The sequence below is a fragment of the Ammospiza nelsoni genome, chromosome 2, assembly GCF_027579445.1.
Source record: "Ammospiza nelsoni isolate bAmmNel1 chromosome 2, bAmmNel1.pri, whole genome shotgun sequence".
In the NCBI taxonomy this organism is placed as follows: Eukaryota; Metazoa; Chordata; class Aves; order Passeriformes; family Passerellidae; genus Ammospiza; species Ammospiza nelsoni.
In genome coordinates, this window is record NC_080634.1 from 85,412,329 (window position 1) to 85,437,150 (window position 24,822).

Sequence of the window (24,822 nt, forward strand, 5' to 3'; positions counted from 1 at the left end):
AGTGGCTAAATTAGTGTGACTCAGCCTAATGCAGGGAACAGTTTAAAGAGTGATGACAATCCTGAATCAGCAGCGCAAACATGTGAACTCTGATGTCAATAGAGCTGGTGGAACTACCAGCATGATGAAGTGCACTGGTAAGGATTGGGGGAATAAAAAGTGATCTCTGCCCTTTAAGCCCCATTGATCAGTCAGATCTCCGTGACTGAAGGGGCAGAATCTGACTGATTTACCAGTTAGCTGATCTGACTGCAAGCAGGGAGGTGAGTAAGCTGATCTGTGGGAAAAGGGAAGTAACACTGGACAGAATGTGGGAAAGGATTTGAAAATGTTAAGGCAAGCTTGATCCATAGTGGAAGCTAGAGTTTTGAGAAATCATCTCAGAATGAAGAGTATGTCACACTGGGACTCCCCAGAACACTAAATGGGGAATTATATATATAAGCTTCACAGTTGAAGCAGCATCACAGAGGGTTGCATTCTCTCATCTTCTCCATCAGAAAAGCATGTGTCCTTCCTGGGGCACTGAAAACCATGGATGGACTGAAACCACTGTGAACCTCTGCCATAGGTAAGTCCTAACAACATTCCTTTTTAAAATGTCAGCACAATTCACTCCCTTCTCTCAATTTTCCAGAGGCAGGAACCCTCCCTCATTTCTCTGTGCTGGACCAGCCTTCCTCTGTCTGACAGATTTAAACCCAGGTTCTCCTCCACCTTCATTGTTTTTTTTTCAATCCTCAAGCAAAAAATTTTATTTTAGTCAGAAAAATCAAGTACCCTCCACTGAGATACTGAAAAATAACTTCCACTCTGCACTCACAAGTTATTTTGAAGCACAGGTGCAGATTTCAGATGGCTCTCAAATATTTCTAAAATGTAGAATAAAACAGATTTATTAACTGTGTAACATTTTAGGACTTTATCAAAACATTTCCTGGCTATTGTTTTAGTGATGACAAGCAACAGTGTCTTTAGATAGGTCAATCTTTTCAGTGAGAATATAGTTGTTTCAAAGCTCATTGCTGTTACAACCCACCCCAGAAGAGATGAGGGTAAACCAGTTTTTTTTGAGGGGGCAGATAAGAGTAAAGTGACACTGACTGGTAGATTAATAAAAATAGAAATAGAAATAGAAATAGAAATAGAAATAGAAATAGAAATAGAAATAGAAATAGAAATAGGGAGGGTTTATTTTAGAACAGTTTGTGTTAGGGAGGGCACAGGACGTGGTAAGAGCACTATCCCACCTCACACCATCTGCTTCTTATAGGCCTCTTCCCTTACCTGGCTCAAACCCCAGCTTGCAGCCTCTGGTGGTGCTAGTGCACCCTCTCTGCACCTGGATGATTACCTTGAGCATGGTCAAGGTAATCAAAGCCCCTGAAGCTTTTGCGAATGGCCCATTGTTTTGAGTCATTAACCATTTTAACATTCCAGACTCTCAAATCTGCCTTTCAGTGGGCTTTCTTTCTCAGTGTGTTGGCCCTGAGCAGAGGCTGAGGTACCACAAGACCTCAATGGAAGAATTTGTATTAATGAGCTTCAGATTAGTAATAAGGAGTTTGAACAAGCACAATTATCAATGTTGACCAATAATTAGTACTGATGAGTGTGCCTAGAAATGTATCTTTCTGTAAAACAGAATGAATTTCTGAATATCTCTCTGGGTGAAGTGACCAAGAGAAATTATTTTCTTAGATGGTTCAGTTGTGAGGAAGCTGACATGTTTTGAAACTGAGCAAAAGCTGTTCCACAAACAAGCAGTTTACTTACTTTCACTTGGCAGATGGATAGACGTTTTCCCTCTGCCTCTCTCTGATGAATTTTACATCACCAGACTGTTTGGCTGAGAGTCAGTTTTCTTTCAACTGAGTGTTAAATGCTGCTCTTCACTGCTGTGCTCTTGGGCAGATAGAGTTTGGTAGGGAGGAATGTTGCAAGGGTAAGGGAATTCTTCCTAGAATGATGGCTATGGCAGGTGGACAGCCTTTTTTCTTCGCCATGTTTGGTTCTATAATGGACATTGACATCCTTGTCTTCACTGAGAATGCCATCTGCTCATATAAGTTGTTGTATTTGGTTAGGCCATAAGCACCCTATATGAGCACTAGATGTTTTATTTAATATCACAAATCTAGACAGGAAGCAGATTTTTAGTGACTACTTGTAAATTAATAGACACTTTGCCAGTGCCAGTCCTAGTTCTTGATGGTGGCATTATTAGGAAAATTGAGACCTAAAGTTTAAAAATGTTGTAGGGAGTTTTTTTGAGTACCTGAAATGTTTTCTGCATACCAGCAGGGGAGGGAAATAGAATGAATAATTTGGAAAGAAATTCTTATATTAATTGTATAGAAGCAGCATGGAGACAACATTGATTCATGAAAGGAGTAGAATGGAGAAATTTTTTCTTGTTTAGCATCTCTTTTTGTTTTTTTTTTTTTTTTTTTTTTTTTTTTTAAATTTGCGTGGTTTTAAAGGTTTTATCCTAACAGGAAGAGCAGACATTAACTATTCTGCTGTCAGCACTTGAATATCTGATCAGGAATAGTTGCACAAATTAATAATCAGGTGATGATATATATGTTCTGAAGTGCCTAGGAATTTTCTCTGTATTAGGCTATGTTTCACCAGTTCTCTTGAAATAATACAGAAGGATCTCTTCCTAGAAATATTCAGGATGCATAGCTATTGTTCTAATGATAAAAGATAAATCATTCTTTCAAGCCTTATTGTCTTAGGCTGCTTGTAGTCACAACTATTGTGATGCATCAGTAGTCTGACCATCACCCCAGAGGAAATTTGTGTGCATAATGAGACATCAGCTTCTGACCAGTGTTGAGTTTTTTTATGTAGTTCATTAAATTTAAAATGGAAATGACAGAATAATAGCAATTAGCTATTTCAGATATATCTGGTGTGATTTGAAAACTTGTACAATCTTTCTGTGCCTCAATTCTTCACTCAAGAAAGATTAGGGATCTGATTTTTTGCGTTCATGCCTTCCCCCATCTCTCCCATTAAATGCAGTGCATATCCTAAGGCAGGTGTTAAATGGTCTAGTCTGATGGTTTTGTACTCACAAACCTTACAGCACTATTCTTATAATTAAAATATTTCACTGATTCCTCTAGATTAACCAAGGCCAAACATGGCTGTATAGTATTGCACTCCTTTATAGGACTCTTTCTCACCCCAATGCAAATGATGAACTAAGAAATACCCTACAGCGAACCTGAAACCTGCACATTCTCTCATAAATCTCTGCCTGTAACATTCAACAGAAACTGGAACAGAGGCATTGGATCTAAGGCTGACTTTCACTGTCAACAGCTGGCTACTTGTTGCAGTTGATAATTTTCAGAAAACAAAGAGATGTCTCCTCCAGGAGATCTCAAGCCTCACTGTGGTGTATGTACATACACATAGTTTGAAAAGTATTACAAAATAATCCATGACAAAAGAAATGTTACATTTTGAGACTGAAAGGCAGAGCAGAAGGCTGAATGACAATTGCCATCCCTATTATATGAAACAGAAACATGAGATCAGATTTAAAGCAGAACTAAGATACCCAGATGGTGGAAATTTAGCCACTGCAGTAGAAAGCTGTGATTTCAAAATTCCCTTCTGTTAACAAGCAGTATCACTTTCAGGACACCCCCTGCTATCCTTCAAGCCTGCCTCACTAATCCTTTGCAGGGAAACATGTTAATAACAGCCCAAATTTCTGAAACTTCATTTTCACTTCAGTACAAAGCAAACTATGAGTTTTTCCCTCTTCCTCTCTTGGTGTAAACAGAGGTGGAACCCAAGAGCCCCCCAAATATCCCCAGCACATGATTGCAAATGCTAGTTCTGTTGACATAACAAACTAGACTGCAGGGACTGTGACAAGGGAAAGACCTTGTCCTTTAGTCACAAGCTTGAGACTTCTCTGGCCCCACACAGGGTTCAGAGGACTGAGACAGAAGGGGCTGTCAAGTACTGAGCACTGCTCAGAGCGCAGGCTTTATGGAGTGTGAGCAGTCCTTCCTTTCCACAGGCACCTAAACCCTGCTGAGGTAACTGCAGAGTGCACTGGCTTTATGGATATTTTTAATTACATGACTTGCTGTTTTGATCAGCCCAAATCCACACGTGATTCCAATGCATTCCTCTGATGGACTGAAACTGTAACACAACTCACTGTGAGAGTCTATTAAGGATGGAAAAAAGGTGCTGAGTTTCTGCCATTCCTGCTTTCCTGAATAAATCAACAACATATGAAGATTTGAAAAATAAAATAAAAATATTTATTTACTTAAAATTTTAAGAGAGCTCCAAAAAATGTGTGCAAAGTAATTAACTTCTTTTCTCTGAAGTCAGTAATGGCAGTGAGTTATGGTGTAAAAGAAGAGGAAGAAACATATTGCAATTGTTGAGGTGCTACCTGTACTTAATTCAAAGTACAAACCACACCTTAACCAGACAAAATCTTCATGTTTTTCTAATAAACAGCAGACACAGGGGAATAAAGTTTTCTACATTTTAAAAATTGAGTACTGGGCTTTTGGTCAGGTTTGCCACTATTAGCATTGGATTTGAGATTCCAAGTCACACTCTTCTCACTTAAATAAAACACACTTCTAAATATAGTCAGAGTTCTCCAGAAACATTTACCTTCCTTTATCTTAGTTCATCATTAGAAAAATGTGGGTTTTGTACATCCCCACCATAAGATCATGTCTGATTAACACCAGAATAAGGAAGCAATTGGCTTAAAGCACTTGAGGTAAAGTTGGTTTAGCTTTACCTTGAATTTTACTATCTAGCTTTAACAAAAAAACCCAAACCAAACAAAAAAAACCCCAAAACAAACCCCACAAAAACAAAAAAGAAACAAAAAAAACCCACCAAAAAAAAAAAAAAAAACCAAAAAAACCCCCCAAAACATGGACCTAAACATATCACCTTCTAATCTAAGATCAAGATTAGCTTATTGAATCTATATATGACATCTTCAGTGTCATGCTTTTTATAAGCTACAAGAACATAAAATTTGGTGGGTGATTGGTTGATGATTTATGATCATGGTTTGTATTTTTGTTTGGTTTTTTGGGGGGGTCAGTTCTGGAGTTAATTCTATGTTTGTTTGGGGGGTGGTTATGGAGTGATGATGACAGTTGGTTATTGTTTTTGATACTAGGAAATATAGAGAAATATCTGACTAGATATAAGTCAGAGTAATCACTGTCAAAAATATTTTATTGAAACAAAGAGGCACCCAAAAAACAAAGCAGCTGTTTTTAAGACTTTACTATTAACAACCAAAAAAATTTAGTTGATCTTCTCTACAACATTTCTATAGCTGGATTTTTTGTTTGTTCATTTGTTTGTGTTTTCTTTGAAACATACATTTTTAACACACATACTGAAAAAAATAAAACTATTTCCATACATAACCGTAACAGCCTCTGCCTGGGATGAGAGTGAAGATATTCAGGTTCCTAGCACTTCACTGAACAAGCACTGAAGGTGTTTTATGGGATTCTTCCATTTTCAGCATTTCTCTGCTGTGTCCAGTACCTAAAGATGGGGAAAAGCAAAGAAGAAGAGCTGGTTTCCGTGCTCTGGAAAGGATCACACCAGCTAACAAATGATAAAAAATATTTTACTTGATCTCTCAGCCCTTTATAGAAAGGATTGTGAAATATTTTGTCCAAATTTGGCAGTTTTTGAAAAGGTAATAAATAATGCAGTCTTGACACCTTAAGTTCATTTTTGCATCAAAACCTGGGGTCAGATCCTTAGTGAATAAACTTTTTGATGTGAACAAGGTGTCATATCTGTTCCAAGCCAAAATACAAAAACAAAAATCCCCCCCAAAAAAACCAAAAAACCCAAACAAAAAAAAAAAAAAACAAAATCACCACATTTTTTATCCATTATTGCCCCTCCAAATTCAGCTTAACATGGAAAGCTGGAATGCAAAATATCAGTGTGTATGAACAAAATTGTTGATTTCAAGCCCACTTATTATCAAGTCAGTCAACTCCACCAAAAATGACATTCATAAATTGTCGGTGTGCCTTGCAATTGCAATTTGCAACTGCAAATTAACTTACTTTATAACAAAGCCAGTTAAAAGGAAAATTTCAGAGACCAGGCTGGGCAAACCTTCAGACATGAAGAGTTAAACATACAGTCCTACCTCTTCAAGATGCAACATTTATTTGTTCTTTTTCCTGATTAGTTCTGTGACTTTTATTTTTTTTTAATTTGCTACAAGCTAAAAGATACATATCAGCCACTAAAAACCAGCAGAACAATGGCAGGTAGGGTAGGATCTTTCTGGGATTTTAATTTCATAGGTCACACTTGAACTGTGTGATTTAATTTCTTCTTTAATCTGACTTCTTCTTAAAAGATAAAAGGTTATTAAAATACATTAAAAAGTTTTGAAACCTTTCTCTTCCATATACAAAAAGGGGAAAGTAGTGGCAGCTTTGACTTCTGGGTTGGTCATGCAGAGATGTGTCTCCTTAGAGGTCCGAAGGCCTCGGGGAAGGTTCCAGGCAGTGTTTGCTTTATTCAGAGGTGTGCTCCAGCCCCTCAGTGGGAAGTGGCCCTTGCAATGGGCTTTTCTGAGGGAGTGCCTTGTGAAAAGGGAAGTCTCCTAAATCAATTTCTCGCTGTAGTCCTAAACCAAGACGTTCTCCAGTGCTGATCTGTCCCACTTCTCAGACCAAGATGCATAGGTACCCAGGGTTTAACAAGCATTAAAATTGAGGTAAGTTTTGAAAAAAATAATGTAAATGGTACATTTGACTCTTCAGCTACCAAGAGATTTAAACTTTATTTGACCTATATTGCTTATTTCATCATTCATCGATCAATTTCTACATTTTTTACTATAAAATACGGGATAGGGGTGGGGAGTGTTGAAAACCTGACAACCTTTAATTAAGTCTAAGTTTTAGGTAATCTTAATCAGGCAAACAGTCACAGTGATTCCCTTCATCTAAAACTGTGCATTAGAACAATGAATAAAAGATTTCATTGTTTAATTGTTGAATTTACTTTCCAAATATGGCATAATACAATTTTCAAGACCACCTGAAATTGTCTTTTTTTGAAAATTTTACAATTTATTTTTCAAAGAAAACATATTTATATAAAAACTATTTCTTAAAAAATTAACTTTTACATTTAGGAAGATCTAATAATCAGCCCCAGAAACTTTTCAAAAATAGCTTTATTCAAACACACATATAATGCAGATTTAAAATTTAATAGTTTCATGTTCTGCCACTTGAACTAACAGCTCTTAAGTTTTATGAAACTTGTTTTAGCTATTTTAATTTTCCTTTCTCTGTCTGCTTCCCAAATTCAGCAGGTGGGTTTTGTACAAACAGCCTCTGCAGCTGCAGTGGTGGATGAGCTGGCAGCTCCTGTCAGTTCTATTCCCTTTCTCTTACTCCAGCAATGCACTACTGTACACCAGACATTGCTGGGCATCATATTAGCTGTAGCTGAAGCTCAGAAGTAAAAGAGATGGAACAAATTTAAAAAAAAAGGTAAAATACATATAGTATTTTTTTTTAAGCCCCATTTTGGACAGGACATGGCTTGAAAAGAATTTGGGGTTTCCTGTTTGTTTGTTTTTTTGCATTATTGTTGTTTTTCTAGAAGATTTAGATTGTTGAGATAATTTCTGTCCCACTAGATTAACTGGACTGTCTGCAGTTTTGGCTAGTTTTGGCATATTTGGCTAGTATGCATTTTTTCAGAGACAAAAGAGCCAGACAATATTATTAGAAAAAAATTGTCAGGCAATGAATTTTATTTTGCACATCATGGACTGATTTCAGAACCATATGCTAACTCAAACCTCTTTGTAACACAGGATGAGGAGCACAAAGTCCTGTCTGCATATGTCTGAGAAGAAATGTTCTGCCTTTCAACTCATCTATGCTGGCATAAATGAAAATACTTGTTCTTTGACAAGTTGTGAATCAAAAGCTTTTTTTATATGGACAGGTTTTGTTCCCTCCTGGTCACTTTGGGTGCAATTATGCTGCAGCGCTTTCACTTTACTGTTTTTTGTGGACTAATTAATTGTATATAAACATAAGAAATACCCTGTGGGGTCAGCCCAGCTGTTCTTCTGCCGTTCTGCCTGCAGCAGTGAGAACAGGAGAGGTTACTCAGAAATAATCCCCAACTCTGGCCACCTCCTGCAGCCCATTCCATAAGCATTCCCCCAGCACCTAGAGCTGCTGAATTAGGGCTGTGAGCTTGTGCATGCACCTCTAATAGTTTTTCTGGTAGCTTTCCATGTACCTGTTTTCCACGCCTGTCCCTGGCGCTGTTTGCAGCCTGCTCTCCCGGTCCAGCCTCGCAGCGCCGGTGGGACAAGGTGCCCGTGTTCACTGCACACTGAGGGCAGAGGCGCCTCTTAGTCCTGCACTAAAGGCACTCCTGGGAGCAGCTCACCTTGGGGAAACAGCACTGCTCTCACCTGAAATGCCTTTCTTTGACTCAGGTTGGTTGGCTTTTTTCTAAGTTTTTTCAGACCTTAAAAGTCTTGATTGTCTGCCCCTGTGTGTCCTGTCTCAAACCATAAATGCATTTATATTGCTGCACAAATTATGTCTATTTTTGTTTCCAACACCAACAGTTGTTGCTACTGTAAGATTTATTTTGTTCCTTTTCCTGTTCCACATCCCCTTTTGACGTGTGTTTTTTAAAAAAAATCCACAGGTATTTTAATTTGCGTAGTGTTTTCCATCCTCATTTTCCATTTCTGCTAATTTAAATAAAGTACTTACATGTTCCTGGGACTGTTTTTGATTTCTCCATTCCATGGAGAGGGATGAGCCACTATGTGTTGAATAGTAAACCATCAAAATTTCCTTGTTTTTATTTTATATTTTTCCTGACTTTTTCCTCTTACCACACACCATACTGTTCTAGAAGCACAATTAATGGCACAGCTCACCGCTTCCCTCTCCAGACAATTAGAATTTTTTGAATTGGCTTCTTACCTGGGCACACCAAGGAGGAGAATTCACTCTTTTTTGTCTGGCCATGTGCATAGTGTGACTGGCACAGTAGAGCTGCTGCTGGTGCTACAGCTGAGATCACTCCAGAATGAACAGAATGGGGAAACCTCTGCCTCACAGCTTTCTGTTATGGTTTTTTCACAGTCCTTCATAAACAAGGGCAGAATTCCTTAAGTGGTCTCTTTTTCACTGCATTGTGATAAAATAGCATTATAAATTAATCTGTATATGTATGTAATTTTAAGTGTATGTGTATTTCTTTTTTTTCCAGGAAACCTCATTTTAGATTTTCCTCATGTGCTGAACATTCACACATTTTCCTCTACCTGACCAGTGCCACTTATTAGTCAACGTATTGTGAACCTTTTGATATGGCTCCAGGTGCTGATCCCTGGACACAATATGTCTAAGAATTTAAAAGTTAAAACTGTCAGAGCCAAGATAAGTCAGTGAGTGAAAGTCTCTGAACATGGAGGCTTATGAACACAGAGAGTATCAAATGTTGTTTTACATTAAAGCAACCTCTGAAGGAGACCCTTCAGAGAAATAACAATGCTGTCTTGCTAAAACCAACTTTGATCAGTCTGAATCTGTTTGCTCACTGAATTACAAATTTAGCAAACACCTGAAATTCTCTTGCTGATACTTTTTCAAATGGCAGGATTAATCTCTAATGGTTCATATCCTCCTAAACCAGTAACACAAGTCGCAGTCTAGAAATGACAGCTCTCTGTGGTCACAAGAGGCCAGATAACACACACAAGGAGAGCTGCTGGGCTTAAATCTAGTCATGGTTATGTCAGGTGGGCCCAGCCTAAACTCTTGCAGTGTCAGCAGTGTCATATCTGTGCTGCTGGCTTGCAATCAAAGCTGTGCTGTCACTCAGGACCAGTGCTCTAGGGCACACGTTCTCTCTGGCCCTGGCCCCCAGTCAAAGAGTGGGCTCAGTACAAACATCCTGGCAACAGCAGGCACCAGTCAACAAGAACTGTCAAAGAAATGCCATTTCATATTTACTTTTTGTACTTTAGACACCTTTTAAGCATCTAGGTGACCCTTTCCTAATATTTCACAGGTGCAAAATGAAAACAGCATGTTCTAACTACTTTTTCAACCAAGCTTGGAACTAAAGAGTCTCCAGTTCCTTCAGACCTGTGGCCCAAAACATTTGCTATGGCATGGGTGACAGTCATTCATGTCCTGCTGATATTGAGCTTTTTCCGACATAAGAAACTGTTTTCCACAGTCCTGGCAAGTGGAAAAGAAGACGTAAAGGGTAAGTAGCCTATTAACAGTTCATCCTATGCTAACCTTCCCAGATCTCTAATCTGAACTTGTCAAGGCACTTTCTACGGCCCATAGGGAGAAACAGAGACCTGCAGTAGGGGAGGTGTCCAAGACAGGCAAAAGTGAATCAATTAATTTTGAGAGCTGCAAAGAGCAGCATGATTCCCATTGCTGAAAGTCATATTCAGCAAAGCTCAGAAATTCCTGCTCCACACAAGAGCAGAGGTCCTGACAGAGCTACTGGGCATGCAAGCCTTGCTGAGAGACAATTCCTTAGTGTACACAGTGGGTGATCCTCTCTCTATGTAATTACAGATGCACTTAGGCTGCATAATGTTATGTGGGCCACCAAGGATGATTCAAGAGTCATTTTGTCCTGGAACAACAACCTGACAAAAGAAGAAACCAAGAAATACACCGTGAAGTATATTTTGAGTTATAAGTTCTTCAATACCACTAAGGAGAGGAAAGTAAGTTCTTCAGAGGTTGCACATAGTGTAAAGTGAAATAATATATTGTATTATTCAGTAGATGAGTTTGCATAATTTCCCTTTCAATACTTAGAACTGTCTACCTTCATGGAGTTTCTTCCTCCTTCTAGGAAAGACTGCAGGAGAAGGAAAAGATAATACATCTTCAATTACACTCTGGTTTTAATGCTAAAGTTAAGACACAACTTTTTGCAAAAGAAACAGAAGACATAATTAAGGAGAGTGACTGGACAGAACTTACTTACAAGGCACCTCCAGGTCAGCTATTTCCTGCTTGTTGTTAGGACATCCAAGCATTTATGATAATTTCCTGTCTTGGAGAATTTCTGAAATCTCATTATTATATTCTGCTACTTTTTTTTTTTTTGGAAAAGACATGTTAAGAATATGGTTCATAATACCTTGAGATATTGCAGAATTATTTCCTTTATTAGATGTGTTCAGATTCAGAAAACTCCAGCTCTGCTGAGCAAGATGTCAGTATGACCCAAACTCTCTTTTCATTTTCCCTAGGAACTCATGTATCATAAAGATTGCCTTCTGTATCATATGATTTCAGCAATTCTTAAAAGATCAGAGATTTTAATTTATTTTGAAGTGGGTTAGTAAGGCTTTGGTGTCAGTAGTAAATATGCATCCCAATTTTCACAGTCTACAAAGCAAAAAGACCTATTTTTTCATGCTTCTAGAAATAAGCCAATATAATGGGTTTGTAAAGGCAACCATCATGTTGTTATTAGGAAACCAATGTACAATCAACATGACTCTTTCTTTTTACCATTTCTTTGTTGCAGTTTACATTCAGAATCTTTCATGCATCATATATAACATTTCTTTTTTCAATTGCACCTGGCACATCAAAGCAGAAGCTCCCGAAGATATCCAGATCTTTACCTCATACAGGTAAAGGATGTTTAGCAAAATAAGTATGAAACCATGATTTTGGACCTAAGTCTTGGATTTAAAAAAACCTTCTATTTCCTTCTCACAGACATGTAGGAAAGGTTTTTGCATGCCAGCAATACATAAAAAATGCAAGGAAGAAAAATATTGGATGCTATATGAAAGAAATACATTTCCAACCATCAAGGAAAATAAATTTAAACATAACTGTGAGAAATTTGAGAAATAGTTCAAGAATACTGTCTTATTTCAAAGCTTTCACACCTCAGAAAATAGGTAAGTATTGTCTATTACTGTATATTATGAAAATTTTATTTATTGGTTACTTCATGAAAAGCAAAAAAGGTGTGACATAGTCATAATATTAATTCCAACTATTTAGGCGTTCATCTTAGTGTGAATGTTGCACAAAGATTAAACAAAATGGATTAGGGATGTAGACTTTTTAATTTTTTTTCTGATTTAAAAACCTTGTTTATCTATAATTTTAATTAAAAGATAAGATAGGCTAATGTGAGGAAACTATTTATAACCATTATACCCTTGTTTCTACAGTTTTTTCTTTTCTATCCTTTTTTGATAGTGCTGAGCAAGTGTGATTAAGAAAAAAGAACATAAATAGTCACAAGTCTCACTTATAACCTGAATTTAAGAATATGAATGTTCTCAAACATTAGTAGAATTTTTATTTATTTTTTAAGTTAAAAATATCTTGGCAGTTATTTTTAATTATCAACAGTTTTGAATGATCATATAAAATTACTTTTCTTAACTTCTCTGGGAAGTTTGAATTAATCTCATGGGTAAGAAATTCACCTGAAATTTAGCAAAGATTGCAGATTCAAATGCCTTTTAAGTCTTTAACATGTTGATTGTCTTCCAGACCTGTAACCTGGGAATTAGTCATAGCTCAAGGGATCATAAAAATATAATTTAAAACTCTAAATATTTATTCTGAGTTAGATCTTATCTAACCTTTTCTAAGACATTAAAATTGTTTGCTTTACCTAAAGCATTACACTGCAATCAGAGGCAACTATAATCTGATATATGACAAAAGGAAGAAATGAAATTGCTGCCTATGCTTGACATCCTTACAGAGGGGAGAGTGGTCTGGCAGCAGTATTTTAGAGACTAAAACCTCTGCTTCTTCCTCTTGTCATGGCTCATGTCTCTTCAGGGCTCATGGTGTGCCCCCACCCTCGAAGGCTGCTGGAGCAGCTGCAGGGACCCGTCCTGCTGCCACTCACCCTCTCTGGCTTCTCTCACAGTGCAGCCCTGCCATCCCCAGACCTCACTGACCCCGTCTGCAGAAACTTGCCAGGCACTTCTGCCTCTGCTGGCAGGGATTTTTCAGAAAACTCCAGCTGGAGATCTTCCTTTCATAGAAATGCAGCAGCAGCTGAGAAGGACTGAGGATGCCTGGGTACTGAGCACACACTCAGCAGCAGTGTTTTAACACTTGCCATGCTAAAAAATAACTATAGGCTTGCTTATATGAGTCCAGATATAAGCTGAATATATATATGAGTCCAGATATAAGCTGAATATATATATATGAGCTGAAATCCTGGGGCCTCAAATGTCCAACACTGTACTTCCTCCATAGCAAGTGCTTGCTTGCTCCTCTGTAGGAGAGAGAAAGAGAGATATTTCTTAAGCATCTGCAGAAATCTTCACATATTGAATCTGACAATTCTCTGGGCAACAGGCTGTTGTGGGAAATTGTGGATGCCCCACCCCTGGAAGTGTTCAAGGACATGTTCAATGGAGGTTTGAGCAACCTGCTCTAATGGGAGGTGGCCCTGCCCATGCAGGGGATTTGGAACTAGGTGATCCTTAAGGCCCCTTAAAACCCAAACCCTTTTAAGATTGTATGAAGACTTTATAAGTGTCCCCACTGCAACCCCTCTCTGAGAGAAGAAATTCCATTTTTTAAAAGTACTAATACCAGGACTGAGGGTAGACAAAACACATGTATCCTACACGACATGGAGCCAGTAGCAGACTCAAGGTCTCCTCTACACCAACACTGACTCTGGAGAGGGCCTTCTTCTCCTTCCCTCTTTCTGCCTTTCCTAGAAAGATACATGGGAAACCCCAACTACGTCTCTTTATTTTGAGGTACTTACTGAACAGCAATTTCAAAGAAAATGTGTCACTCACTAGAATGTTTTTGAGTGTGGCAAACTCCAAAACACTCAGCTGTGTATTTTAAGGACTGATGTATTTTCATTTGTTTTACATCTGTTTAAATACAAGAAAGAGCATGAGGTACAGAAGGTCTCTCTGCACTCTTTTATTTTTCAGAGAAGCTGAACCCGCCAATCAACGTCTCAGTTTCCCTCGAAAACAAAAGTATTAAAATTCATTGGAAACCTCCACCTACTATTGGTTCAGCAAGGAAAAAGTGTTTTTTGTACCAGGTGAAAATAACAGATCATAAGGTAATAAGCTTCCCTGGTAGTACACTTAGTTTGTACAACATAACTTCCACAAAAACAAGACATCCCTCAAACTTAACAGAATTTAATCTCAAACAAACTTGAAAGAAATCCCTTTGTCTTTAATAAATAATACAACTTGTCTTTCTGATAAAAATGAAAAATCAATATATTTTATGAAATCTTTCAGAGTCAGGCTTGCATTGAATGAAGTTGAAGGTTTTGTCTTCTATATTAAATTTGAATCATACATTATTATCACATAGACTGTATTGACTTTTTTTGTTATAGAAAAAGAATATTGTCTCAAAGTTAGGAAAGATTGTCAAGTACCATGGAAAACAAGATTAGAACTTGAAATTCTGTTTAAGTCTGAAATCAACAAGCCAAAACTCGGTAATAAGGAAAATCCTATGATTAGGAAATTCAGGTCAAATATGTCAACACAAAATAAGGAATTAAAATATAGGAGTCATCACAGAAGAAAGAAGGCCTGTGGATTGCATTGACCCACAAACTGAGTCAATCATTCTGTGTTAGGCAAAGGTCAAATGTTATTTAAGTGTATATGACCAGCATGTCACATGTAAGATGCAGGTTGTGACTAACTTGCCCATTTAGATGCTGAGTTTCCCCTGAAGTTTCATATTGTGCTTTGGGTGCCACAAAATATTAATAGACACCAGAACTGGAAAAGCCTTAAAGGGAACAGAAAGAACTGACATGGTGCACAGAGTCAAATCCACACCACATCAGCCAGTATGAAGAGAACAAATCGTGCTTTCCTAACACCAAGGAAGCAAAGATTCCATGTTTCTCCATGTATGAGATTCATACTTTCTACTTCTTTGCAGTCTTTTAACATCACTTTTAACTTCTACAAGCAAGAGTTTTCTCTCTTTCTTATTACTTCTAAAATTTCCAACATTGTTTATTTATAGAAGTTTGCTTCAATATTTAAAAGTGGTTAGGGATTATTTAAAGATCCATCTTCTTTAAATTCCACCACTCCATGTTTGGGCTTGATCTTTTGAAGTGATGTTCTTTTTTTTTTTTTCATAGGCACAATTAAAGATATTTCAGGATAGCCACAAAAACAATGGATATCCTTCAGGTGAAAAATGAAAGATTTTATTCTAACAGAGAAGCAAGTGTAGCGGACTACCCACACCAAAATCTTGAAACTTGCAGTTCCATAGTTACAGTGTTCATCCTATATGTGGTGTGATAAAAATTGAAAGGGGAATCAGTGTTTTCAAATTCCTAATGTCCTGACATAAATGATACCTCCTCACATCTTGTCAATTCCAGTCTCTTTTCATGTTCAGTTCTGAGTTTTAACACACATCAGATGAGAGTCAATTGTATCTAGACATAAGAACTTGTTCTGAAAATCTCTTTCTACTAGTTAGAGATGTAAATAGTAGTATTTGACATCCCTAGTTTACATCTGTTTGAACTGCGATGCAAAATATTTTAAAACAATCCCCCAAACCTCTCTTGATAGATTGCAAATGTCACTGCAGAGAACTATAAGTATCCATTTCATAAGCCAGCAAAAAGATGTGCAGCACAAGTGAGGGTAAAGAAAGAGATTTGCATAGCAAACAAGATCTGGAGTGAATGGAGCGAACCAGTGTTTATTCATGATGGTAAGTTATGTACTTGCTACTCATTGCTGTTTTCATGAGCTATGTTATTGCCATTCAGGATATTTACTTCATTATTGCCTCTCTTTTGCTCCAGGCTGGTATTGGGGCATAACTGTACCTGGGGGTCCATGGCACGGCTCACACAGCTCTGCTGTAGGGAACCAGAGTCCTTAGTCTGAGCTCTAATTCCCTGCTTCTTACAGAACTGCTGTCCTGACTCTTGACAGCCTTTAGGAAAGAATAATGGTCAGCAGCTGACTAGGTCCTTACACCATCATCCCTCCACCCTGTTGCCTTGCCCTGCAAAGGACAGCCCACACATCTCTAAAAATACTTTCAACTGGAGTTAGTAAGCCAAGAAATCCACAAAAGTCCTACCATTCATCAAACCATATAGTCTTTAAGGACTAAGTCCAAAATGTCACTTATTACACTGGTGGAATAATTTCTTATCTGACAGAGATAGGAAATGGTTTAGCTCTTATTTAAATTTATGTGCTCTGGCCCCAGCATCTCACTTGAGCACAAAGTAAACAAGAGCATTGCAAAGGCAAAGTAAACAAAAGTACTACAATACTTTTCCTTCAACCTCTATAAAGAAAACCCCTAACACTGGTGTGCTTTCCATGATGAGAAAAATGTCTCCACATGCAGAAGCTTTCTCCATCAGCTTAGGCAGAGGGGAAGCATTACAGTGGTTTGAGGCTGTATTTATAGAGAAAAACTTGTGTGTCAGCATGCAAAAAAAAGCACAGTACTATGGGTAGTAAAACAAAACAAGGTGAGTGTCATTATTTAATAAAACAGACTGTATTTTGGAATAGGTCCTATTGATCTTTGAGCTTCAAATCCCTATTTATCTGAGGACAGGAAATGCCAGGTGAGATGTTATATTTTTGCACATGTGGTGCAGCAGTTTCCCTCCTTCCTACTCAGGAAGAATCAGTGGTTTTTATAAATTAATATATGGAGTTATTCCATTGGAGGGTCAGGTGCTCAGCCAAATCTCTTTACATACTTCCTTTCATGCTGAGACAAATCTTTCTGTCCACTTTACTTTGGATTCTGTGGATATTATTCTATCTGCTTCTAATTGGAAGCATGTATAAATGGACACTATGCAAGTAACCTGAATAAAAACCATCCATTCAATATTTTTTTAATGTGTCAATTTTTCTGGAGTTACAGGATCTCTTTCTACTGAAATTCTTGAAGAAGCATAGCATGACCTGCTTTCTGTTTGCTTCTCCTTGACATTCCACTGTTTCATCTAGGAAATCTGCAACATTTCTTTAAGAATGCATTTTAAAAAGGCATTTTAGCCTTAATTAAAAAAAAAAAAAGCTGAAGCATCAAAATGAAATAACATAATTCAAAACATAACTAAAATATTTGTTCTGAAATGTTCCTTTGACATGAAAAGAATTTGCTAATTTTCTCATGAGGAAAACATTAATTCTCCTTTGGAATTAGCATATGCCCTCAAAAAAAATCTTCACAATTTAACCTGAACTGAGCTGTTTACTATAAAAACCTTCTGCTAAAAAAAGAAATGTTTAATCAGCTTTATTCATATGTAGAAACTTGAAATAATTGGTCTAATTTTTAGAGCTGATGAGCATTCACAGATCACTTTGAAGTTTGTAGTAATTCAGAAGTGTTCTGCATTTTTGCAAACCAAGCCACTAGTTTTGGTTTCAAAGTTCTGTTATTTCTGTCAAACTTAAATCATTTGCATCTGAAAAAAAACAAACCCACCATGAAATGGTCTACCCAAAAGAATTTATGTGCTTCTTTTTCTTGCTGCTCTCCAAAATGCAAGAAGTAAGAAAGCAGGAGAAGCAAACCCCTTTGTGGTTCAGCTGATGATAAGAACAGGACTTCCTCTTCTCCTGGGTGTGTGCACAATGTAGGGTTAGCAGAATGATGCAGAGAAATTACCACAAACTCAAAAAAATTCTACTACACAGTCCAGAGGTGGTTCAGAATAAGTTTTCCGAGCCCTCATCTCAGACAGCAAGAGGAAAGTAACTTCCTTTTCATCTTAAAGTGAATAAAGAGTAGTTTTGTACTTTAAAGAAGATAAGACATGTTCTTATAAGTTCTACCCACAAGTTTCTGAGTTTTTTTCTTGGTTTCATATGAAATTTGTGGAAATAAATGGGTTCAAACTCAGAACTTTTATTCTTTTATACTTTTATTTTTAATCTAGATTGATCCTAACACCACTGGTTAACTGGCCTCAGACTATGAATATTTTAAGAGCTGTCCTTGTCTGTTTTTCTTCAAAATACTTAGTTAAAACTGGTCCAAACTATTTGTGGTTCTGAAGCTAGATATTAAACAAGAAATAAAATTTCCCAGAAAATATTTCTGAGTCAACCAAATACATTGCTATTTTGGGTATTTTGGAGGAAGAAATGCAAGGTGCAGAGTAGTAGTATTTGTTGAACAATATAAATATGTAGTGATGCCATTTCTTTAGGACTATGCCAAGCAGGGTTAAAAGGGTAAGTATAATAGAAACCAAATGCTGCTTCCTGAATCAAAAAGAATATTTTGCTTGACAAAATGTTTTTATTTTTATCTTGCCTTAAATCAGTTACAGCTGTGAAGTGGTGAGGAGGCAGAAGAGGGGGACCCATGGCGTGTGGAGATGGGAGCAGCAGCAGAGGTACCAAGAGCAGATGGACAGAGGGTTTCATATCCAGAGGGATCAAGGCTGTGTGGAAATATCCAGTGGCAGGACAGGCCATGCCCAGGATATGAGAGCAGAATTCTAGGAAAAGAAGGGAATGGAATGAAGCAAGAGGAAGTACTGGACAAAGACAGCAGCAAGGCTGAGGGCTAGAAGGAGGAAGGGGAGGAAGGAACAGTGCTGAAGTCAGAAGCCCCTTTCCCCTAAAAAAATCTCCAGGAAATGTTTCTTTAAATCTGTGACAGTTCAGGAATAGAGCAATATTTATGGGTCCATGTGCAATTCATCAATTTATTAACTATTCTAGCCTCTCCCATTTAATTAACGTTACTTTTCCTTTTTTTTTTATTTTTTCTTTTTTCTTTTTCCTTTTTCTTTTTTTTTTTTTTTTAAGAAAAGACAGTGGATATCCTACTGCTAAGCCTCACATTGTTTTGTTCTCTGGTTTTCCTTGGAGGTCTGCTGATATATGCATGTAGAAGGTAGTGTACATTTTTGATGATTGTATAAATTTCTCGTGGAAGAGGGGTCAGGATGAGAGTAAACCATACAATGGAAACAAGACAGACACAGATTTTCTCAAGAAGCAGTAAATTGCTCCTTTCCAACTATTGTTCTAGCAAACTAGTGCTTGATGTTATGACCTAGTGTAAGACACTGACACCTGTAATTCTTCTCTCTCAGCTCCTACCACAGTCCCCCACAGATCCAGTCTCACACCCTACTCTCTGATGTATTTCTGCCACTATAAATGACATTTTTTAATCTTACTCTGACAGCTGCCTCTCTATCTTCAGTGTGACTCTGCCCCATGCTTTCACAGATTCTGCATCAAGGCCACCTCTATTAATCAGACCAGAGATGAACTGCATGTCATGCTGTCCAATTTCATTTCATAATCCATGGGTGTTATGACAGTAGTTTTTCACTCTAAATGGGAGACTTTGCTAGAAATAAAAGGGGAAGTCAGTCTGGTGGAATGAATTTCCTTGGCTGTACTATTAATACCATTAGTAGAGCAAAGTAGAATAGTGGCCCTGCAGCCCCCAGCAGTTAATGCTGCTAACTCTCTCTATGCCACTGCTTTTCTGCCTGGCAACACAGCTTCCCTATTGGCAGCTGCCTATGGCAGCAAAGGCTTTCTTGAACTGAGAAATAAACTTGTCCAGGATAGGAGGATGACTCAAGATACCTTAGTATTTGGAAGGTGCAGTATGTAAGTGGAGCCTCTATTAAAAGTAAACTTACTATTTAATTAGTGACTAATCATTATTCCTGATTCGTATAAAAGAAATTATCAATTTTTAATTATGGAAAGAGTACATAGGAATAATTTTTTAAGCTACAGACAGAGTAGCATGCCACAAGTTCTCATTTTGCTTGGAAATATTATTTGTGTAGAAATGATAAGTTTTTTAATATGCATCCAGTCCTTTCAAAACTCTTGCAGGTTAGAAACCAGTTAGGCTAAAGAAGAGCTAGTGAAAATGTTGAAAAAAGTGTCTCCAGTGAAAAGAAAGAAAAAAAAATTTAAATGGCTTTAGAAATAGTAGATGTCTGCCTTGGAACTGGAATATATATTACAAATACATATTATATTAATGTCTTATCTGTTCCTGCAGACAAGAATAGTAGCGTGCCTGTATCACTGTCTTGCAGGTACAGATGCCTGGAAGTTTTAACCACACCTGTTCCACATCCTTCAAACAAAATCAAAACATGGTTAGCAGATGAGACTCACCACCAGGTAGTGTGTCTTGTTTCTCTTTTTTCTCTCACCACACAGACATGCATGAATGCATGACATTACTTGCAATTGGATGGAACAGCACTGCATTTGGAGCAGCATCTAATTAAAACAAAACAAAAAAAAAAACCCCAAAAAAACAAAACAAAACAAAAAAAAAAAAAAAAAAAAAAAAGAGGGAAAATGTATGTACAGCATTTGTTGTGAGAACAGAATACCTTGTGGGGGTTACAGGACTGATGTCAGTAGACAGGATGGAGCAAATCCTCAGGGGACTAAAATGTCCCGTGTGCTCCAAGGTTTTTCAGCATATCTCCCTCAGTGGGCCAACATTTTAAGGAGTGATCACCCTGAGTCCCTGAGGAATAGTCAGTTATGGGATGTTATACATGTAAGCATGTCAGCCAGCTATCAAGGGGAACTTTTTGTGGCTATCTGCGAGTCATTGGCTCTGCAGCAGCAAATGTGCACATTCTTCTAGCAGGAAGGAGGAGGCTGCACAATGCTTGCAATGTAACCTACCACAGCTGTGCCCCTGCTTCAGGACAAAGCCACAAGCAGAGCTGTTAGCTTTGGAAGAGCTGAGGCACTATGAGCTCGGGTGCTTGCTTATCTCATGCCACATTACAGGTCTTTAGTCAACTTGGCAAAACAAGGACTAAATATGTACAGTATTTGGAGACTGCTGTTAATGGAGCTCCTTAGCTTGCACATTCAGTGTTCCTTATTGCTGTCATTGTGTGACTTGCAAGGAAAAATGTGCTAGTCAGGCAGTAGTTTAGATCTGCCTGTAACTCCAGAAAAGCTGAACAGTGAACTGTGTGCTAGAAGGGACAGTAAGATTGCTTCTTACCTGGTTCTGCAACACATGAGAAGGCACAGGTCATTTCCACCATTATGATTTTTTGGTGGAAAGCACCATTGAAAAAGGAGACTGTAATGAGGATTTTCTCTGATCTGTGTGCTCAAAATATTTGTTCAGAGCCTCAGCAGGATTTCTGTAAATTTTACTCTATCCTGCCATATATCAAAATATCAAGATCTAGTAGAGCATTCAGCAATTTAACTAGTAATTTCCATTGTGTTTCCTTATGCTGCTTTCTTTCCCAGGAGAAAGATGTATGCCTTCCAATATTGTGTTTTGGGGCATTTTTTAATAATATACCTACATCATTGATAGAAATCTCAGTCCAGGAATCATAATTTGAGTTGTGAGACATGAGGAATGGGTTGTTTTGTTTAATCTTATCTTCTCAAAATGAATTTATGGGGAAAATTATGTGCACATTCTATATAATCAAATGACAAATTAAAAGATTGAAGTGTTTTAAACTTGCGCCTGGAGCTCATTCCACAAACCTTGGGCTGGGTCCCAGAGCAGACTGTGCTCCTCCTCTTCACTGCACTCATCTCAGAAAAGCTCAAGAGGTCCAGAACTGGCCTGAGGCCTAGTCTCATATTCTCAGGATTCAGAACAATTTCTATGACACTTCTGGTCAATATAATTTGACCAAACTGGATGCTAAAAGTACCATGTTGACCCTGAGCTCAGCTGGTTAAAGAGTATATTTATCACCTCTTCTGTGCTGAAGTCCTTCTCACCCATTTTTACCAGTAATTGTGAGCAAATTAATTGATAATACCCATTGTGGCTATGAATATGGGCTAGCAGAATAAAGAATCATAACCATCAGCTTTATATTCTGTATCTCCCTTTGTGTTAGAACTGTGTAAACTGCTATGTAGAGGTCTTTGTATTCAAAATATAATCACAAAAAACCTATATTTAATGTTACTGACAGTAAAAGAATTTATTTCTGTCCCTTAACTATTACAAACACTGAATAAACCTTTGACAGAAGACTTCAGCACAGCTGGGGAGTTACTGTCTACATGATAGCAACAAATTTCTGAGACACACTGTGGTCTTTGGATTCAAGTGATTGTTGATGGCACAATGATCATATCAGCCTGGAGAGTGACAAGAAATAAAATTAAGGCTCAGAACAACAAAGTAAATTTGTCTGTGAGTAACTTGTAGATTGAAAGAGTAATTAACATAATCTTTGTATTCCAGTTGCAACAGAGTAAGCAATATATCCTAATCCCAGGTATATGCCAAATAAGTTGAGTGCTTGTAGAAATGCACAGAATTTTGAATACCAGTGAATGTGCACTTTATGCATAATGTAATTTTTATCCAACAGCAACATATGTCAATGCAAATGGAGATGAACTCAGAGGTTACTCTGGGAACAGCAGAAGAGAACAGAGATGAGAACATTCGACCACAGAAATGTTTGAAGGAATTCGTGTTAGAAGACCTATAGAGATGACATGCCTTTTTTATCTGCATGCAAGTGTACTTTCCCATAAGGTGGACAATATTCCAACAGATCAAACAGCTGATATGGGGGTTTGTCTAAGCCAAATAACTTCTGCTCTGACAACATGCAACTCTTAAAATTAGCTTTGGATCACAGACACAAAGCAGTATCTTGTAGTTTGTCTCTAAAAAACTGATCTTCAGACCAGTAAAATTAGAGTATCTCAGAAAACATGAACTAATTTCAAGATACACTTGGGTTAAAATGAAATTAGAGTTAATGTTTCATAACTCTACAATGGCTTCAAAGCACTGTCTGCTAGATCAAGACTTTTTGAAGATTGGCTGTTCATACAAATCTCATACTAGCTATTCAACATCTGATTGAAGTGGTCATGAGAAATGGTGGAAGCAGTAAATGTTTCTGGAAACAGCAAGAGAATCTCACAAGTGATCTCTAAACTCAAAACAAAACAAAACAAAATATTCCTTTCTGAGTCACTGCATTGTGTAAACACACATCAACCAGAAAGGAGAGATATGTGTGAAGACAAGGTCTTTTAATGCTGTGGACTTTGCAGTTGGTAAAATAAGTAAAGTAAGTAAAACAAGAAAACTTTAGACAAGACAAAGAAAACAAAGTTTTCTGCTATAATGTGATTTTTAATGTAAGTTTAATTCAGAGAAGTTGTAAGTTCAGAACTGACCATTTTTGCTATTTATTTTTCCCTGTCCTATCAAAGAATATTTCCTACTGATTCCATGAGGTGATGAGCTATACTAGTCCATTTTCATGTATACAATCAGGGCAGATTATCCCAACTCTTAGCTGGGAGTGTGTTTATTTGACTAGAAGAGAATGAAGTGATTTTGCAAGGAAGGTGTTTCTTTTCTGAAAGTGGGAAATACAAATCAATGATGGACATAATTTTCTGGAAGGTTTGAAAGATACCTAAAAATTACTTGCTTTCATTACTGGTAATATTTTTCCATGTCAGAATAATATTGATTGGAACAAATAACAATATAAAAATTTTGTTTGTGCTTTTGAAATATAAAGTTTCTAAGATATACTTTGGTGCTGAGTCTTGATTCACCTAAATGTGCTTTTTGTTTTGGTAAAAAGTCCACAATGGAGAAGATTACACTGTTTCTCCTTTATTATTAAGAATGGCTGGTGACAAGTGGAAAGCTCAATTTAGAAATGTCTGAACAATAAAAGGATTATAAATGACTTTTTTTGCTCTCTCTCAATTATGAGATCAATTTGCTCTCTCTCTCATAATTTGAGATCAATTAATGATCTCAAAAGAAAAATCAGCTTTAGAAGGTAATGTGACATTTCCTCTTGCATTGTACTTTTCACAGAAGGTAAGGGTGTTCTTATCTTTGGACACCAGTGCTCTCCCGTCCACACCCGTCAGTCTGATGCCCACACAAATCATCAGGCAGAAGTAAATTGTGGATATCAGGTACTGAGTCAAGTTTCAGAGAGATAACTCCTGGAGTGTCTCCTCTGTCTTGAGTGCTGAGGGGAAAAACCTCAGCCAACATAGCAACTTTTCTTTTGGATGATCAGACAGCATCTCTGTGGGTAGACAATACAAATTATCCCATGATCCAATGTTCAGACATGTCTTCTCAAGAAGAGGGGAAAGAATTCCTTCTTTCTTATAAAAATCATTAGAGGAGGCACTTAGAAAGCATCATGAACTTATTGATTCCTTTCTTGGTGAGGATATAGAATGCATAAAATGAAAAAAATCACAATATAAGTGAGGTAAGAGGGGTAGATGAGAACTGCACTGGTCACTCACATCTGGAACACAGACTTTATAGAATGAAATCAGGCCACAGTGAATATTATATTGTTCATTATAATATATATTTTTATACATATATTTTATATAGTTTTAGCTTGCAGTGCTCTAAGTCCTAAAGCAGTGCCAGGATTTAAAATAAGACAGAGAATATAAAGATGAAAGGAATTTTATTATTTTATCTGAAAATACAAGAATTAAATAGAATTTTTTCTGATTAAAATTGCTTTTTTCTAGAGACCTTGGTCAATACACAGAGCTTGCCCACATGAACATGACAGCCTCCAGAGACACATCGCATTAAACATTATGATAGTATCAGTTGTATTGAAAATTAATCCCAAAGTGCAAATTTGATAAAATAAAATCCTTGATCTGGAACGTTCCAAGAAATGTTTGACCAA

The 24,822-nt window shown here is 37.3% G+C and overlaps 1 protein-coding gene across 1 annotated transcript; it reads left to right on the plus strand.

The window, feature by feature from the left end:
• The first annotated feature begins 8,362 nt into the window (after nt 1–8,362).
• LOC132070067 (interleukin-5 receptor subunit alpha-like) lies at nt 8,363–22,638 on the plus strand. The gene is made up of 11 exons (XM_059466647.1): nt 8,363–8,530; nt 10,126–10,326; nt 10,653–10,807; nt 10,939–11,086; nt 11,623–11,731; nt 11,820–12,007; nt 14,042–14,178; nt 15,683–15,827; nt 18,920–19,007; nt 20,185–20,272; nt 22,480–22,638. The coding sequence occupies exons 2-11, from the start codon at nt 10,224–10,226 to the stop codon at nt 22,600–22,602; spliced, it is 1,284 nt and encodes a 427-aa protein (XP_059322630.1). The 5' UTR covers nt 8,363–8,530; nt 10,126–10,223; the 3' UTR covers nt 22,603–22,638.
• The last annotated feature ends 2,184 nt before the right edge of the window (nt 22,639–24,822 follow it).